Below are 18,489 nucleotides of genomic sequence, written 5' to 3'. Positions count from 1 at the left end.
CACACGCACCAACAAAGAAAGTACAAGACCAACGACATGACATGCATGGATTTGCCAGAATTGTTGGGGATATGTGAGAAATTACGGCTGAATTTTTTTTTGGGTGCGATTTGTGTAGAGCCGAGGCTCTAAAACAATCAAATTAGATTTTACCTTTGAATAGGGCCAAGAAATATGGTTTCAATACTGAAAAGTTTTGTGATAGTCTTAAATTATATTTTCCTCTCTAATTATAAAATTTAAAATTTTAAAAATAATGTAGATCAAACAGATTTATAAAAACTTGAAAATAAACAATTCAAAATGTATTACAAGAAGCACTATTTCCAAAACTTAAAAATTCATTTATTTGTATATTTATGCATCTTGATGTCGAGGTAATCAATTTAATAATATTTAAGCATGAAAACAAAGACAAAATTTTGAGGTAGACTACTTTGATTGTTTTGAGGCTAGGGCATATATAAACTTTTCCCATTTGTATTGCTAAAAAATTACCAGAAAGAAAACAGAGACCCAATAACTCAATTTTAGTTTTATTTGTTTTTTACTTTTTTTTCGCCTTGTGCAAAAACATAGGCACTATTTAGCCATGGAGATTTGTTTTTCTTCTCTCTCCTCTCTCTGTCTCGTTTGCTTTTCCTCTCTTGGTATCACAGTCCCTCTGTGAGAACCTCATGAGGCTTTTCCATGGCGGCCCTCTTAGGGTTTAATTTGCAAAGCCTCAATTTTTTGCTTCAGTTTTCAAGCTAAGGTAAAGAATTTGAAACCCAAACGAATTTTCTACTTTGGGGTTTTGTACATGTTACATGATTGTCTGGTGTTTGGGAATTTAACGGATTATTTCTTCCTCTGTCTCTCTATGGGTGATGACTTGAAATTGGGTACTATGACACAGTCGATGTGCTATTGCGTTTTCTTTAGTTACTTTTGGTTGTTTTTTCTACCGATTTTCATGGATTTTCTCTCTCTATGTAATAAGCTTGGGGTTCAGTTTTAGTATATATTTCTTATGAAGTTTTTCTCTTTCAGTTTTTCCTCGTGGTTGGTTTTTGGTGAAATTTTAATGGTCTCTCTCTCTCTTTCTGGTTGGTTTTTGGTGGAATTTTAATGGGTTCTCTCTCTCTCTCTTTCTGGTTGGTTTTTGGTGGAATTTTAATGGGTTCTCTCTCTCTCTGTCTCGCTTATGTCAAATTTTGGTATTAATTATCGTTTGCCTCTCTCTCTCTTTCTCTCTCTCTCTCTCTCTCTCTCTCTCTCTCTCTCTCGCTATGTGCGTGTTGTAGGTCTTTAATTTGGTCTGTTTCTCTCTCGTGAAATGGTAGGTCTGTTCTTCTTGATTGGTAGGGTTTGCTCTCTGATAGGATTTCAATGGCATGCCTCTCACACACGATTTTTCTCTGTTATCATCACCTTTCCTCATGCAATATTTGGTGGTTTTGTAGTTTCACGATATAGCTCTAGATTTATCAAATATTAAAGGAAGTGAAAACTGCAACATTTTTGCGTCATTTTCTTGTGGGAACATGAAAATAAGTTCTCATGTGGTTTTTTCATGAAAACCTGTTCACTTTCTTGTTTCTTCTGTTCTCTTCTCTTCTCTCTCTCTCTCTCTCTCTCTCTCTCTCTCTCTCTCTCTGCATACTATTTCCCAGGATGGGCTTATCTCTCTCGCTCTCTCTCTCATATATTGTTTATATCTCAGAACTGATTTTTGCAGTTTGGCGGCGAGATTATATAAAATCTGCAACATTCTTTTCTTAAAAAATGCTTGTGATAGGAAGTGCATGGTATTATTAATTATGGGTTCTGAAAGAAAAAAAAGAATCCTCTAGCTTCTGTTGCTTTACCCTTAATCTTCTGTTTTCTTTCAGCATTTCCCAGTATTAACATCATTTAATTGTCATGTATAATAACTTTTCTGTTGCTGAAGTAGTTTGATGTGTTTCCTTAGAAAGCATGATCTCTCCCAATCAGGAATTGATGAACTCCTAATGGTAATAAACTTGGGCTAACTATTAAATAGAAATAAACTTATTCAGTTCTCTGTTGTATATTCTTTCATCATTGTGAGTTTCACCAATTAATGATTCTTCATTACTTACTCACGCTTGTTAATGAACTGTATTTATGATTCTACATTGAAAACTGTAAAGTTTACCTGAATGAGAAAATAAGGTGGAAGGATTTATCTACAAAATGGTATTCTTTGTATATACAATGGCTTTATGAGATCTTATGGAGTCCCAAAAGGAAAGTAGAAGGAACGAAGGTTTTTCGATGTGGTGAGAAGAGTTAGCCTGAACCAATCCCCCCCAAACCCCAACCCCCCCCTAAAAAAAAAAAGATTATATAACCCATACAGAATTTGTAATGCATTGGAAAAGCTTCAGCAAAAAAGTTAAACTCACGAAAAACCAAAGTTATGGATATGGAGAAAGATGGGTAAAGAGTGAATGTGGAGGTTGTTAGCTTTTTGGTTTAGTCAAATACCTCTTGAAAAACAATTTTGTCGTTGGGGAAAAGATTAGTATAAAATCTGGTTTGCCAAAATTTTATATTTTTTTTGTCCTTATCTCACTTTAGAATGCCTAATTTAGTAGGGATTTGGATATTCCAAAGTCTCTTTATAGACTTGGGACTGCTTGAGTGAGTGTATCAATATTGTCGGGGGCAAGATGTTTGTATGCCTACTAAATTTGGAGGTCTTTAAGTAGAAGGTCTAAGTATGTTGATGGGCTTCCACCGTCGAGGTTATAGAGCATATCCTAGAGTTGGATGGAGGTATTGAAGAGTGGCAGTCATGACAGCATGTGCCCAAGATGTTCTACGTACATGCATCTCAAACTAAGTTGATGATGTAGTAGTATGTAGAGCAAGTATTGGAGAGTTAAGATGGGAGGAGTAGATTGTGAAGTGGCCAGCTGTCCAGAAGGGTTTAGAACTACGTACGATTAATTATAATCATATAGGATTCTCCTCCTTTGATGGAGATGGAATTGTAGCTTTTGGGGAGAAATAATGTGTTGATTCACTAGAGGATCATTTTCCAGGAGTCAACATTGTGCTGGAAATATAGATTCCCAAAAAAATAAAAATAAATAATTGTGCTGGGAATGACATGATATTCATGTTTGGCTCGAATTTGGAATTTAGATGTGACAATTAAAACAACTTTTACCAAACTAAAAGAAGAAGAAAACTCACAGGTTAGTTCTAATGTTTGTGCAATAAATTGTATATTTTTTAATAAATATAACAAATAAAAAAATCACATTTAAAGTTGGAAAATAAAGGCAATGCATATATACTTATTTTTGGCCAGTATAATATTAGAAACAATATCAAGCAGAGTTGTCATAAAAAGCGTCGACTACAAGTTTCTTGAGGCTGATTCCTCAAAAAAAAGGCACAAGTATCTTGAGCTGTGGGAAGTGCTTGTGTTGAATTTGTGGTGTGCACTACTAACATGGTTAATTGAATGAAGCATTAGTCCTTTGAATTTTCTTTTTTGATGTAGATTGAGGTTAAGGTATTGGAGTCCCTCACATAGCTTGGGGACACTTATGTGTAACTTCTTGGTTGGAATTTTGGTAATGTGGGTAAGGTTTTACTTCTGAAGGGTTTGGAAAGAGGCTTGATCTACAATCTTCTCATTGACTCCCTTATTGTGGTAAAACTTTGGCAACTGATTATTGAATATATCTAAACTTAATTTGCATGGCTTGTCAAGCTGTTGTATTTTGTTGGGGAGGAATACTTACTAAGCTTGTGTATTTTGTTGGGGAGGAATACTTGCTAAGCTTGTGTATTTTGTTGGGGAGGAATACTTTAGTGGATCACTTGCTAATTCATGGGAGGAAAATTTTTTGATCTTTTTGAGGTTAAATGGGGCAATGTTTGATTCTGTTGTAATATGGTGTAACTGTATAAGGTTACTTTCACGTGATATGAAAATAGAGGGAGTTGTTAATACGCTAGATGTGTGTTGCTACTTTAGTTTACAGGATATATAAGGAGCTAAATAATTGCATTTTAGGGAGATATGGTTAAAGCTTACAGGATATATCCGGAGCTAAATAACCGCATTTTAGGAAGATATGGTTAGTTGACTCAAAGGCTTACTGGAGGGGTTGATACCATGTGACATGAACGTGTTATAGCTGAGTATACCAGGAGTTTTATATGTGCCCTTTTGACTTAGGACCTGCTTCGCCTTTTTTGTGGGGGGTGGGGTTTTTAATTGCTCTAATTTCTTGGAGTGCTAACTTAAAGCATAGTTAGATGGTTTCAAGGGTTTGTTGTAATGTGTTGGAGTATATCATTAGATGGTATGCTAGGATATTTGGCACTATGGACTCGATTGGGATGGCAGTGAGCCATCTTGGTTAGGTGCAAATACTCTCGGGACTTTTTTGAGTGAATTGTCATTGATGGTGGCTCTTAATACCATAAGGTGGGATTCAGGTGATTATAAGGCTCATTGTCTTGTGCAGTTTTTTTTCACCATTTCTACATTCTGTCAGTGTTTACTATTGTCGATGTACCTTGGTTGCATATAGCATAGTTGATCTGTTTGTAGCTAGGGAGTCTTTTATGGTGTTTTTCCCTCTGTAAATTGTTTCTTCTTTTGTTCATTGTATTAATTCTTTGTTGTCAGTATTATATGATACACAACTTTCTTCTTTCGTTTGTTGTGATATTTCTTTCTTGTCAGTATTATATGATACAAAACTTCCCCTCAGACGCTATTTCTATGATTTTTTCAATTAAATTTGATGAATCATAAATATGTCAAGCTTTATGATATTTAAGCACTCTAAGGCTGACTTCTTTGGTTCTTATTAGAGGATTGAGGAAACAATGCATGAGGTCATGTGTGGCAATACACTAACGAGGTTAACCCTAATGAGGCACATTGGGTGATATTAGAAGGATGTAGTGCTATATCCTGTCCATGATGCTTTGCTCTGATGTTTGTGGTGTTAGCTTGCTTAACTCATGGCCGTCGTGTGAGTGTAACTTGTAGCAGGCAATATTACTATAAAAGTTTACGACTTGAGGACGTTTGCTTGAGCATATCTTAGTTTGAGATTTAAGAGCATGAGCATGGAAATTAACTACTTTGAAATCTTAGTTTACCTTGAGTTATTTTGAAATATAAAGAAGACAAGCATTAGTTATTTAGAAAGCTCCAATTGGCTTGACATTGACGTACTTGTTTGATGAGTGCATGCTTTATAAGTAATCTTCCCCATCTCCTCTTGCAACTTGTCCCTTTTTTTTTGTTTTCTATTAATACCATAAATTATTGGAGCCTGAGATGTATCCAATGCAAAATTGTTGGGATTGTTGTTGTTATACTTGAATGGCCAAAAATAGCAAAAATGGACTATACGAGGAATGGCGCTATAAACAGCTCTTGTCTATGTATTCGCTTTTTACCTGGTGAATCAGCTAAGTTGTTTGCTTCTCTCCATGCATGCACAAATATTATTTGAATGCCTATGCATCTGCATTTCTGCTGTCAGTTTGAGTTGTTATCGTGATAGCTGGGGTATGGGTGCAAATGGTTGGAAAGTAATTTTCCTTTTTTCTTTTCTTTATTGAAGTAACCTTGGAATGTGCTGCCGCCTCCTCCTTCCACTTTCTCTCCTTGTCAACTCATTCAATTGGGCTTTTATAAGTTTGCATAGTTAATGAAATGTAATCAAATTTCCACTGATTAATGCTTCTGTCTTTCTAATCTTAACTTGTTTGATTAAGCATTGGGCATTGATTTGCATTTTCTTGCCATAATTTTTCTCCAGGTTGTGAGAGCAAAGCATCTTAAAATGGTTTCTGCTGTAAAATCAAGATATCAGAGATCCAAGAATTACTAACATAGGAGACCTGAACCATGCATGGAAAAAGAAATGGAAGTGCGTCCTGCTTTCTCCATACGAAGTTCTAACACAATGCAGCATAATTCTTCTCTGGGAATGCCGCAAGGTCCTTCTTCATCTTTACCATGTTTGTCAGCACCATTGGAGGATCGTCAACCTAAATTTCCAAGTACCCAACAAGCTGGCATGGGAAAAGAACTGAGACCCAGTACTGTCGGCCCACTTACCGGCCCCGTGGCCTCTAACAATGGTGTTGTGGGCCCTATTTTTTCGACCGGTTCAGCATTTTCTAATGATCTCCATTTCTCTTCTTCCATTTCACAACGTCAAGGACATTCTTCATCATCCCCGTTTATCTCTCAAGCATCAAGTAACTTCATCTCTCAAGAATCAAGTAACTTTATCTCTCAAGCATCAAGTAATTCCACTTCACTTTCTTTATTACATTCATCCCAATCAGGGGATATATTTCAGCCAGTGGCTTCTGACTTTACAAAAGAAAGCAATGATGTCTCCTGGTCTTCTGACCCACTTCAAGGTTTTCTTGATTTTCCTGACAATGTTGGTGAATCTAGCCAACATAATGGTATGGATGGGGATGATCAAACCAGGAGAACTGACTGGGGAGCATGGACAGATCAGTTAATTGGTGATGATGAAACTTTGCCTGCTGGTTGGAGTGATCTTCTTCTTGATACCAATGCTGCTGATCCGCAACCCAAGGTATGTTGCTTTCTTTTTTGAGTTTTTTTATTAGTAGTGTTACTTTCATATGGAGACTTTATGGTATGGATTGTTTTTTTTCTTTTGTAAGTGTTAATTGTTGTATTGAAAAGAAGTAAGTACGAAGAAGCAAAGAGAAAACCCACAGACCGGGCCTCTTGCCAAAAAAATTGCTTACCAAGGATGGTAGCCCTAGACAAAAAATGGGATTATAGTGAGCAGATGGCCCAAGCATAATAAACAAAATTACATAAGTACAAAAAACCAAAGCACTCAAGGTGAAGTGGTGCTGGAAAGCGCTCTGTCTTTAGCCAGATGGTCTGCGAGGGCCTTGGATTCCCTCCAGGTATACCTCCATGAGACGGCCATAACCCTGCAAATATGAGTAATATCGTCAAAAATCGTTAGGAACTAGGGCAAGGTGTGGAGCCTGAGGTCCAAGTAATGATGTTTTCAGCATCTCCTTCGATGATCAGGGGCAAGAGGGCTTAAAAAGCTTAAGGCCGGAAAGGAGGCCCATGGACTCAGCTAGTTGTGAGTCGGTGTGCCCAATATTCCGGGAAAAAGAAGCGAGGATTTGGCCGCTATGGTCTCGGAACACACCACGCACCCCTGCCGGGTCAGGATTACCGAGCGAGCACCCATCGAAGTTCAATTTGGTCTGCCCTAGAGGGGGAGGGGACCAAGAGTTCGAGCGGGAGCAGCGTGGGGTGTGGGTGCTGAGGAGAGTTTTCCAATGATGAAGGAAGGTCACAGAGGAGTTTCCTGTGAAGCTCTTGTGATTGTAGCCTAGAAGATGAATGGGGCAGTTATTTTGTGGAAGAGGGCCGGAACCTCACTTTTGGCTCCTTGAAAAATTCTCGGGTTCCTCCCGGTTCAGATGTCTCAATTCGTGGCAGTGACAGAGGCCTTCCACAGTATCCTGCCGGCTTTGGGCCACGGGGTGACAGGAGTGAGTTTGTAAAATGCCGGGATGGAGAGGTAAGAGATTGCTCTTTTTATCCGATAGGCACCTAGCGCAATGATTGGTGATAAGGACACCCCTATGCTGTAGGTGGTCCACCAGAAGGGCCCTCTTAGAAAGGGCGATCCATGCCAAAGCTTGGACTTTAGGAGGAGCTGTAGAGGACCAAGCCTGGGGGACAATGGAGTTTGGGGAATGAGGGAAAGTAGGTGGCATCAAAAGTTTCTTGTAGAAAGAGGCGACAGAAAAACAACCCGAGGGTGAAGGAGTGCAAAGGATTTGGTCGGGTCCAGAAAAAGCGAAGAAGGTCGAATGAAGCAGGGAAGACATGTTAAGAAATTCAGAGGTTTCAGGGTCAGAGAGAGGCTGCCTGAAAGAAGGGTTCCAGATTCTAAGGGAGCCCAAAGATAGCATCTCATCCGCCACAGAGGAGAGTCTGTTTAGGGCCAATGAGAATAGGTTGGGGAAAAGGTCCATGAGAGGGTTGTGGCCTATCCAGAGGTCGGACCAGAACCGTATTCGATGTCCCTCCCTGGGTAAAAACGTTTGTGAATTTTAAACTTTTCTTGATACATGAATCATAGAGTTAAGTTTATTGAATGAGTAGATGATTCTTGTGTAATTTGATAATTTTGCAAGTCTACCGACCTACCTACCGAAAACACCCCCCCCAAAAGGAGTTGGTCGGGTCCAGAAAAAGCCAAGAAGGTCGAATGAAGCAGGGAAGACATGTTAAGAAATTCAGAGGTTTCAGGGTCAGAGAGAGCCTGCCTGAAAGAAGGGTTCCAGATTTTAAGGGAGCCCAAAGATAGCATCTCATCCGCCACAGAGGAAAGCCTGTTTAGGGCCAACGAGAAGAGGTTGGGGAAAAGGTCCATGAGAGGGGTGTGGCCTATCCAGAGGTCGGACCATAACCGTATTGGATGTCCCTCCCTGGGTGAAAACGTTTGTGAATTTTAAACTTTTCTTGATACATGAATCATAGAGTTAAGTTTATTGAATAAGTAGATGATTCCTGTGTAATTTGATAATTTTGTAAGTCTACCGACCTACCTACCTACCGTGAACACCCCCCCCCCCGTCCCCCCCCCCAGGCACCCCACACACACCTAGAAATTTCCTTTAAATTTCTAGAAGTTTTAATTGCAAATGATACTTAAGTCTAATGGGCTACAGAAACCAGTCCATTGGGTCCTCACAGTCCATTACAATTGTAGACAGTGATGGAGAGAGGGAGAGGGACACATCAGAATGAGATCTGATCCCAGTGCTTACTCCCACTCTTTTTGTACCTTCATTCAAATGGAATGACCCAGTGGACTATTTTGTTAGATAGTCCACTGGACAATAGTGTATCTTCCTGTGAAGGCATTTCTAAATGTATGAATCATATGAAAATGTATTTTATCAAATTATTGGGGGTTCATATAATCTAATCATATAGAAATCCAACAGTTCCATTATAATCTGATTAGTTATAAATCTAAGATGGTGCATAGTTTTTGGGCAGTTCCTGTAACTTTCTAAGTATTTAATTTATCATTTATGGATATTTTTTATATCTTTCAAGTTGTTAAGAAGATATACTGTATATACAATGTTTCTTATATTCCAAAATGGGATTGGTAAATCATAAAGCAATTTTCTGTTCAATGTTTTTTGTCTTTGCGCAGCCTTTTTGTCAGACACCTAAACTGTCTTCAGATTTCAAGGTGCAACAGGGGCCTCTTCCTCAGCTGGCTCCTGCTCTTTCTGGAGAGTTTTGCTCTGTCTCTTCTCCTTCCTCTGGAAATGGTGGCACTAACAAGGCTCGCATGAGATGGACACCAGAGCTCCATGAGTGTTTTGTGGAAGCTGTTAACCAGCTTGGTGGCAGTGAAAGTGGGTGCTTTCATTTCCTATTTTTTCCTTTCTCGGTTTTCCAATTTTTTTGCTTATAATGAATTTAAAAACTTTCTTTTTAAGGAATATCATTATGTAAAGAGAAATATCAGTTAAGTTTGTTATCTGAGCAAATAGGTTCCTTGTGTATTCCATGACATTTATTTAATTTGCTGACAAGAAAAATAAATTGCCACAGGGGCCACTCCGAAAGGTGTATTAAAGCTCATGAAAGTTGAAGGCTTGACTATCTACCATGTGAAAAGTCACTTGCAGGTGTGTGTGCATTTTTTCTAGATTTTTCACTATTGATATTAGTGATCATTGATTTTACATTTTTTTTAATTGAACAGTTGTTTGTTTGATTTGCAGAAGTATCGAACTGCTAGGTATAGGCCAGACATATCAGAAGGCAAGTTATAGTCCCTCGTGCCGTTATTTATTTGCATGTTTATGTTCTTTATAACCAAATTTCTTGGGAAAAATATGTACATAACAAAGACGTGTGTAAGTTGTCGCTTAAGCACTGATTCCCTAATGATGCTTACCTACATCCGACGAGTTTCACCTATGGCCCAGAACTTTTGTGTTGTCCATTCATTAAGATGGAGTCCACTAAACCGAATTGATGTTTTCTAGCTTAGACAGGCCCATCAACCCTTTGATCTTTTGATGGCAAGCACTGCCTCGACCATTCTTCTAGCTCTAGCTTTTAAAAAAAGATGCCGCCCTTTCAGAATGAAGTGTATCAACATGATACTGCCTACAAACTTCATATCCGCATGGAATGGCCATATTTGATGATGAGCAAATTCCTGGTCACTGATGTATGGAATTTTTTTTACTATTGGAGCTCCCTAACCAAGGAATTTGATCTTTTTTTTCCACCATTCAAGTAATGTCCTCCCTGTACAAACCATATTCTTTCTTTCTCTTTTTTTACTGGCTTCAACTGCGTCCTCTGCTAGACTTATATGAAACTAGGTATCTGCTTCTCTCTCTCTCTCTCTCTCTCTATGCAACATCTGCTCTCTCTCTCTCTCTACAACATCAGAAGGGTCTCATGCGGTGCCTTCTCCCCGCTCAACCTTAGTATTTGTACTTCATGGCACCTGGTCATTGCTCTTCCAAACAACAGAGTTCTCTGGAGTCACACTTGGCCTACTTTCTTACTCCTTGGGCCTTAACCTCAACTCCCACTCTGAGGCCCAAAGTGTTGCTCCCTTTTCCCTCCATTAAAACATCACTTCACTTATATCTTGGAATTAATTGTTATTTGAACATATTGTGTGCTCCCTGAAATGGCCTCTATATTCTACATGTATTAAACCACAGTTTGGGGTACGGACATGTGGCATTCAACTAGAGAAAGACCTAAAGAGAAACATTAGTGTAGGGTACATACTGAGGGGGGGCCTACAAAGTGGGAATACAGGGTGACCTACCTCCTAATCCAGTTTAATCGCTATCTCTTCTCAAAATAAATACTTCTATTGGTAATTTAATTGGAAATATATAACAAGGAAGCTGATTGGAAAATGAAATCCCTTTAATGAGTACTTTTGTCTTCATCCAAATTTAAATATTTTGGATGTATGTACACATAAACAGCAATTCTCTCCTATCTTAAGGACAACTAATTTCAATGGAGACCCAATCTCTGGATTATTTTTTCATCATGCAATTTTACCATTTTGATATTTTAGTCATAATAGAAATGTGCGCTACTGCTAGTTAAATGTGACGTTTGATGTATGATTTGCGTGTCATGCAATATGTGTCGTATATGTCCGTGCTTCATAAATTAAGATATGTTCATATTGTCCTGAGTCATTGGTATTTGTCCTGTGCATATATTTCTCTTCTTTACAAATTACATTCATATACTGTTAGGACTTCTTTAGCTGACAGCACTCTTATGACCTAATTTATGCAGGCAATGCAGAGAAAAAGATGACCAGGCTTGACGACATTTCAACTCTGGACCTCAAAACGTAAGTGTTCTCATGAATATCACCGGTAATAATCCTCTTCTTTCTTTTTGTGTGCCGCTCGGTTTAAATCATAAACAAAAACATTGGTGAAAAAATGGCTATAAAGTCATAAGAACTTAGAAACATGATGATAATTGTGAAGAATCGATATGAAAAAGATGGCAAGAGTATGACATTTATCTTGTACAAGTTACAGCCATGTGCAGTGCAACATTTTGTTCTCTATTTCCGATTAAATTGTTATTGAGGTAATAAGTGCTTCTAAAAGCATAGAGACTGAAACCCCCAACCCTGCCCCCTCCACTAACTGGCAGCACCAATTAGAAATCCTTGGTCAATACAGTGCAGCACCCCATACTTGAGCATCCCCTACACGCCATGCAATTTTTGTAGATACACCATAGCTTTATTTGGTTGGACTTCTTTTGTCACTCTGGCATAAGCTTTGGGCGACAAGCTTTCTCTCTCTCGTTTTAATGCTAGCCATATTTTGCTATTGATGTTATACATAAGGAGTTTAAGGGTAGATTCTGCTTTTTACTACCCATTAAGTGTTCCTCTGCCACATGGTTAGATTATTCCTAGATTCTGAACCAGATGGGTTGACTTGGGACACACCTGAGTTAATTAGACTCAGATTTGGGTAGCATGGTTGAACAGGTAACCTTACTTGGGCACATTTATTTCTTTTTCTTGAGCTGATTCGGTCATTTACTTTTTAACTATCCACTCACTTTGTTTATATTCTGCCGTCCAAGAAATTACGGATCATCAGTTTGGCCACCCAATGTTGGGTGGATCATTAAAACAGAGAGGGAGTGTTAGGGAGAGAATGTTTGAATTTGAAGCCTGAACTTTTCTGATGCCCTGATGTACTCCCATGACAGAGGTATTGAGATTACAGAGGCATTGCGGCTGCAAATGGAGGTCCAGAAGCGGCTGCATGAACAACTTGAGGTATGAACCTTCTGTGGAAGCTTTTCTTGTTAAATGGGTTTTCTTTTTTCGAAAGATTTTGTGACATTGGATTCCCTTATGAAACATTTAGTTACCATAAGTTGCCTCATTGACCCGAATCAGAAATTACAAGCTAGTGTTAGATTTTTACAAGCAACATAAAACCCAAATTAGAATACGAGAAAATGGACAGATCATGAGCAACTGGCGCACGAAAACCAATTTCAGAATGAGAAGGAAGACAAACGGAAAATATAAATAGGAGCCACATGGTGGTAGTGGAAAGTTAGATGGAAGCAATCTTGATTCTCTGCTTATTTTGGGGGTACATTTTTATTTTAGTTAGTACTATGACGTTGGGAAATTTATCCATCGTTCTGTTTATGTCAGTTTGTGAGCACAAGCATTCACATCTGTTTATGCATTTTGGAAGTTGTTATTTTAAAATTTTATCTACTACCTAGGAATTCCAGATATGGAGACACTTAGTGGGCAGCCCTTGTGCTGCCTATGGTTTCTTTGAAACATCATAGATGATATTAGTCCACTGCCTGTGTGGTGCACAGGCGTAATAATTCAAAATGTATATTATTTGTCAAATATTGCTTTTTTTAGTAGGCATAATATTTTTTATTTGTTCGAAAATAAATGAAGTGGAGCCCATATAAATGAGAAATTTAAATCATCACATATGCCAAAAAAAAACCTTATTTATTAGGAGTCCAAATAATTGGGAATTTAAGTCATTTTTTAATATCTAATGTTATTTAATTATTTTCCAAAGAAATTAGGCAGGCGATGCACTACTCATTCCTAGGAGTTCAGGAAAATTGGGACTTCATCTTAATCTCATGTATGTAAGGAGGCCTTATTGGTTAGGCCTCAACTGTAGATAGAATGATCTAAAGGCTAAGGAAACCTCATTAGTTAGGGCATAATGTAGATAAAAAAAATCGAAAGGCTGTTATTAAATCAAACAAACTCGAGGACCTTATTGCATGGTGATGACTCAAAGATAGAACATATAAGAACTTTAATATTAGCAGTACAGATTGATAACGTGTGGTGATTTAGAGATGACCACATTAGAGATTTCCATGACTTGCTCAAATGGAATATTATAGCATCATTAGCCTAGCTGTAAATAGTTACATGGTGTTTTCATGCTGTATGAGTAGAGTCTGTAATCCTCATCTGCATCGTTTTGCCTTGGGGTTCATACTTCATAGTGTTCCATAACCTTAAAAAATAACTAATTAGTGCCGAATCACTAAGAATATAGGGGATTTGATGGAATCATGTCTATTGTTGACCTGTTCAAATAACCCCTAAAATTCTTGCCTTTAGGATATAGCCAAACTGCATAGGACCATTGAAGATAATCTTGCTTGATGGATTTCATGTTGAATCCACCCATGCATTGAGATCTTAGTTGTTAGGGGAGGCAAGAGGGTGGAGGCTTGGTCCTTCAGGAAGTATTTGAGGACTCCTCTCATGAATATGGGATTCTATGCATCAAAAGTCCTGTTCTGTCAGCACTGTCCATGCAGTGAAAAAAACCAGGTTAAAAAATTGATATTCAGAAAAACAGTAATCTAATGATCTCAATCTAACTCCCGAGTTTCATTAAGTTCCAACCTTATATATATTCATATTTCTTGTAAATTAGGGTTGTAAATCTAGAGTTTTAACCTTGATTTAATACCATGGAAATAGAATTTTGGAGAACTGAAAAGTGTTCTCCTAGACTCTCATTTAGGGTGTGTATGTTATTTACAAAAAATAAAGAAGTATGGGATTCTATGCATCAAAAGTCCTATTCTGTCAGCACTGTTCATGCAGTGAAAAAAATTCGGTTACAAAATTGAGATTCAGAAAAATAGTAAACTGATGATCTCACTCTTGCTCCCAAGTTTCATTAAGTTCTAATTACATATTCATATTTATTGCAAATTAGGGTTGTAAACCTAGAGTTTTAACCTTGATTTAATACCATGGAAATGGAATCTTGGAGGTGTGTATGTTATTTACAAAAACTAAAGAGTATTACAACTCAATTTTTATTTTTGATCGATAGGAGAATAATAACTCACGTCTCTTTTATATAAACAAAATATCAAGCACATCTGTGCAAAGAATACGATGGAATGCCCTTGACTCCCTAATGATATACAAATGATTATCATGTACAAGCAAAGAAAACATAAAAGACCTTGTGACAGATATATACAAGTACATGAAATGCGGCTCAGCGCAGAAGTTGGGCCCTTGGTGGTCCGAGTTACTTGGGCGAGTCCGAGTTGACTTGCCTAAGCCTGTGCTGAGCTTCCTGAAGATCCAAAAAAACCAAAAGAAATTTGGGAGAATCCTGAATATTTGATAGTAGGAAAAAACCAAAAAAAATGGTAAAAGTAGGGCTTTTCACAAAAAAAAACCTTGCAAGACATGTTGTCTTCAAGAAATTAGACCTCTCAACATTTTGCTTTTGACTCCCATTCCACGTGCAGCCTTTCAAGAGGGACAATAGTCCAATTTTTACTGCATTTAAAGACAAAATACAAGGGACCCCTTCTCCCGCATCTCTCCTTTCATTCCAATTTTTTCTTCCCTCCCCCCTCACTAAACCCCGACCCAAATTGTTCTTTCACGTTCTCTCGCTCAAAAACCAAGCGTTTCTCATCTCATATGTTCTCTCTCTAGAAGCCCAATCTATTCTTCCTTTCTCTGATATTCTCTCTAAAAATCCAGCCTCATTCTTTCCGTCTCCCACTCTCTCTACAACTGAAATCAAAGAAAAGATAGAATTCAAGGAAAGACTACCGCCAGAAACCACCTGCTACCAGTAACTTTACTGACTGGGGAGTTAGTGTTTGTACAGAACCATGGGATCCACTCATTCGGCCATGTGCCAAGAATAACAAAACACGAGAGAGGGAAAGAGGAGAGAACCAAATAAAGTGGGAAAAAGAGATGGGAAGCCAGAAAGAAAGAGGGTGGGAATGATGGAAGAGAGAGAAGAGAGAAGCAAGAAAGAGAGTTGACAGGGGGAATAGCAGGAAGAAAGAGAAGGGAGAAAAATGATTGAGTTGACAGAAGCAGAGACTCAGCCAGCTCAGTCCATAGGGGATTTTATACATACAGAGAGAGAGAGAGAGTTTAAAAGGGGCTTTTAGAGCTAGAGAGAGGAAGATGCTGAGAGAAGGAGAGGATTATCGCTGGTAAAATGGGCGAGAGCCCTCATCGTACTGCTGATCATTTCATTGTGTGGCGTTTCAGGTAAATTGAGCCCTGCATACCGTGGTTGAAATCATCTTGGATCAAGCCCTTTTCCTTTTCTTAAGGATGCCTGAAATAGTAACATTAAAAAACAAAAGATGCCTTAAATAGTACATTCTATGCCCTTACATTCTCTCTTTGGGGCTATCACCAGTTGATTTTAGGAGTTGTATTTTCTTTCTGAGTCCCAAAAATTTGGTTTTGAAAGAGGGGCATGGGCAGCTCTTTCCTTTGGCCCTCTAAAATGGCCCCATGTGGAGTGGTAGAATCAGAATCAGAAACAAAATGTTGAGAGGTCTAACTTTAATTTCTTAAAAGAATCATGTTGGAAGGTTTTTATTATTAGAGGACCTAAAAAGTATATAATGTTACAAAAGAAGAAAGTATATAAAAGATGAGAAAAATCATCATCAATATCATCCGAGCCTTATCCCAACTATTTGGGTCAGCTAATAAAAGTTGTTAAAAATGCTAAAAAATAGAAAGGATCGAGCATAACTACAGATCATTTTCTCAGAAAATTTGATAATAAATGGGTGAATCAGAAAAAATACTATAAATTATAAAAACATAAAAAAGTACATACAAAATTAATTATAAATCAATTATGATTGATTGGCCAAAGATTAAATCAATTATAAGTTGATTATAATTATAAATTAGTTATATATACCCCCTGAGTTGGGGGATGTACCAGGCTTGACGGGCCAGCAAGTCCGTGTCGACTCACACCAATTTGGTAAATACAGACATGTGTGTGCGTGTTTGTAGTTTGATAAGTACTGCAGAAGAGTGAACTTTATGCCTTCGGCCTTTTACAATTATTGAATAGTCAAACCAATTTTTCTTGGACTGTCTTTGGTATCCATCTTGAGCTTATTGATTATGGTTGCTTCCTGTTTCTTATTTTCTTCCTAATTATCAAGTGCTCGGTTGCTCCATTCCTTCTTCGTTGGGTCTGATAGCTAAGATGGATATGAATGCTACCACATGAATTAGTTTTAAAAACTGTAGTCTTCTAGGCTCCGATCATGTTATGTTGATAATTTGAGAAACTTTTCTTAGTTACTTCACACTAAATTATTCAATTTGTGGGAGCTGATTATTTTGAAAAATAAGGTAGGTCTGCTTAGTTTGTTTATGAGGAGACATAGGATTGAACCCTTAGACCTCCTGCTATCAAACTCTGGGACTACTTTATATTATTTCATAAATTATAAATGAAATATTAGATTATCAATTTAGTTAATCAATCAATTTATTAGTTATGAATGTTTAGATTGTTTTGTCAGCATTCTATAAATTTTTTTTCATATGAATGTTGCAGATTCAGCGAAATCTTCAGTTACGAATTGAAGAGCAAGGTCGGTACCTTCAGATGATGTTTGAGAAGCAAAGCAAGGGGGGGGTTGACAAGCTCAAGGCACAGATTGCCTCAGAAAGCGACCCATCGGTCCCTTCTGATTCAACTCTTTCTCTGTCTAAAACTGATTTCTCTGCAAAAGAGTCAGTAGAGAGGAACAATGCCACAATCACTTTGGAAGAGCCCCATGTGAATACCCAATCTGACAGTGGGTCCCAATACCCCCCAGCCAAACGTCTGAAAAGTGGGGATCCCAGCTCCTCAATTTCTGAATAGGATCATACGTGTCATTCACGTGAGCACTGAAAATTATCAAAATGCCCCATTTGCTGGATTTTCTACAAGTTGCATAGAAGAATTACCCTGCCTGCCTGAACTTGGAGTTGATTGAAGACCTCTAACCATGCTGCTTCTCGGGTTATGTGGTGAGGGAAATCACCATCTTCCTCTCTGTTTTTTTTTTTAATTTAATTTCTTGCTTTACATTGGAGATATAAAATATGCCTTTTGCATTTGTATTTCGGTTGTTCATTCTTCCAATTGAATGGGGAGATTGGAAGAAACAACGGAGATTATCCCGAGGGTAAGAAAAGAAAAAGTGTCGAAAAACTGGAAAATGCTTGGAGCTATAAAGAGTTGTGGATCATGGAGCTGTTAAGCTTGTGAACATTTTACTGGTTTTATTTATCAAAAAAAAGAAAAGAAAAGGTTCTCCTTTTACTTCATTTGGAACTGTAAAGAGTTGTTATAGGATTTTGTGTCTCAGGGGCAGCTTTGTAGCTTTGCAATGAAATAAGTGTTTTAAGGTCATCTTTCATCATTGTTATTTTTTCATTAATTAGCTAATGTAATTGATACTTATTTGGAAAAAATCATTGATACTTCAATAGGAGATTACTTATCTATTTTAATTTTGGGTAAAATATGTCCTGATTATTTTCTTATTACGATGAACATGACCTTGGCTTTGTTAATGTGAGAGGACCAAGTTTATCCTATAAAAAGCAATACAATGAATGTAAAGATTTCATGATGCATAATATAGTAATGATGTCCGGGCTTTTTTTAGGAATTTCAAGCCGTTAGGAGCTGATGTTTAACGACGCTATATCTCAAGTTCGATTCTTGCTACTAAGCTACTCAAAAAAGGCAAAAAAGAAAAAAGGAAAAAAAAAAAAAGGGGCTTGGGTTTTGTGGCTCCTAATTCTCCAATGATTGGGTATTTTTGTAGAATTTTTGAGAGTACATGCTACTAGAAATTTAAGAAAAAGATGTATATATCAGTAATATTTAATGTTATTGCTTTCAAGTTTTCATTATTTTATCTATAATTGTCTTTCAACGTCATAACATGTTTTTTTAACAAGACAGAACTGCCTATTTTCGAATTTTAAAAAACCAAAATGTTTAAAACATTGGGTTTTCAAAAATTGAGAAATATGCTTA

The 18,489-nt window shown here is 37.6% G+C and overlaps 1 protein-coding gene across 1 annotated transcript; it reads left to right on the top strand.

The window, feature by feature from the left end:
• Window positions 1-626: 626 nt before the first annotated feature.
• LOC18434224 (protein PHOSPHATE STARVATION RESPONSE 2) lies at window positions 627-17,853 on the top strand. The gene is made up of 8 exons (XM_011625059.3): window positions 627-754; window positions 5,811-6,608; window positions 9,246-9,453; window positions 9,653-9,729; window positions 9,826-9,865; window positions 11,390-11,447; window positions 12,335-12,404; window positions 17,008-17,853. Exons 2-8 carry the CDS (start codon window positions 5,904-5,906, stop codon window positions 17,317-17,319), a joined length of 1,470 nt encoding a protein of 489 aa, XP_011623361.1. The 5' UTR covers window positions 627-754; window positions 5,811-5,903; the 3' UTR covers window positions 17,320-17,853.
• Window positions 17,854-18,489: the final 636 nt, after the last annotated feature.

Source organism: Amborella trichopoda, chromosome 5, assembly GCF_054954075.1.
Source record: "Amborella trichopoda isolate Santa Cruz 75 chromosome 5, AtrichopodaSantaCruz75HAP2 v2.0, whole genome shotgun sequence".
NCBI lineage: Eukaryota > Viridiplantae > Streptophyta > Magnoliopsida > Amborellales > Amborellaceae > Amborella > Amborella trichopoda.
Note: the sequence above shows the minus strand (reverse complement) of the source record. Positions and strands in the feature narration are given on the sequence as shown.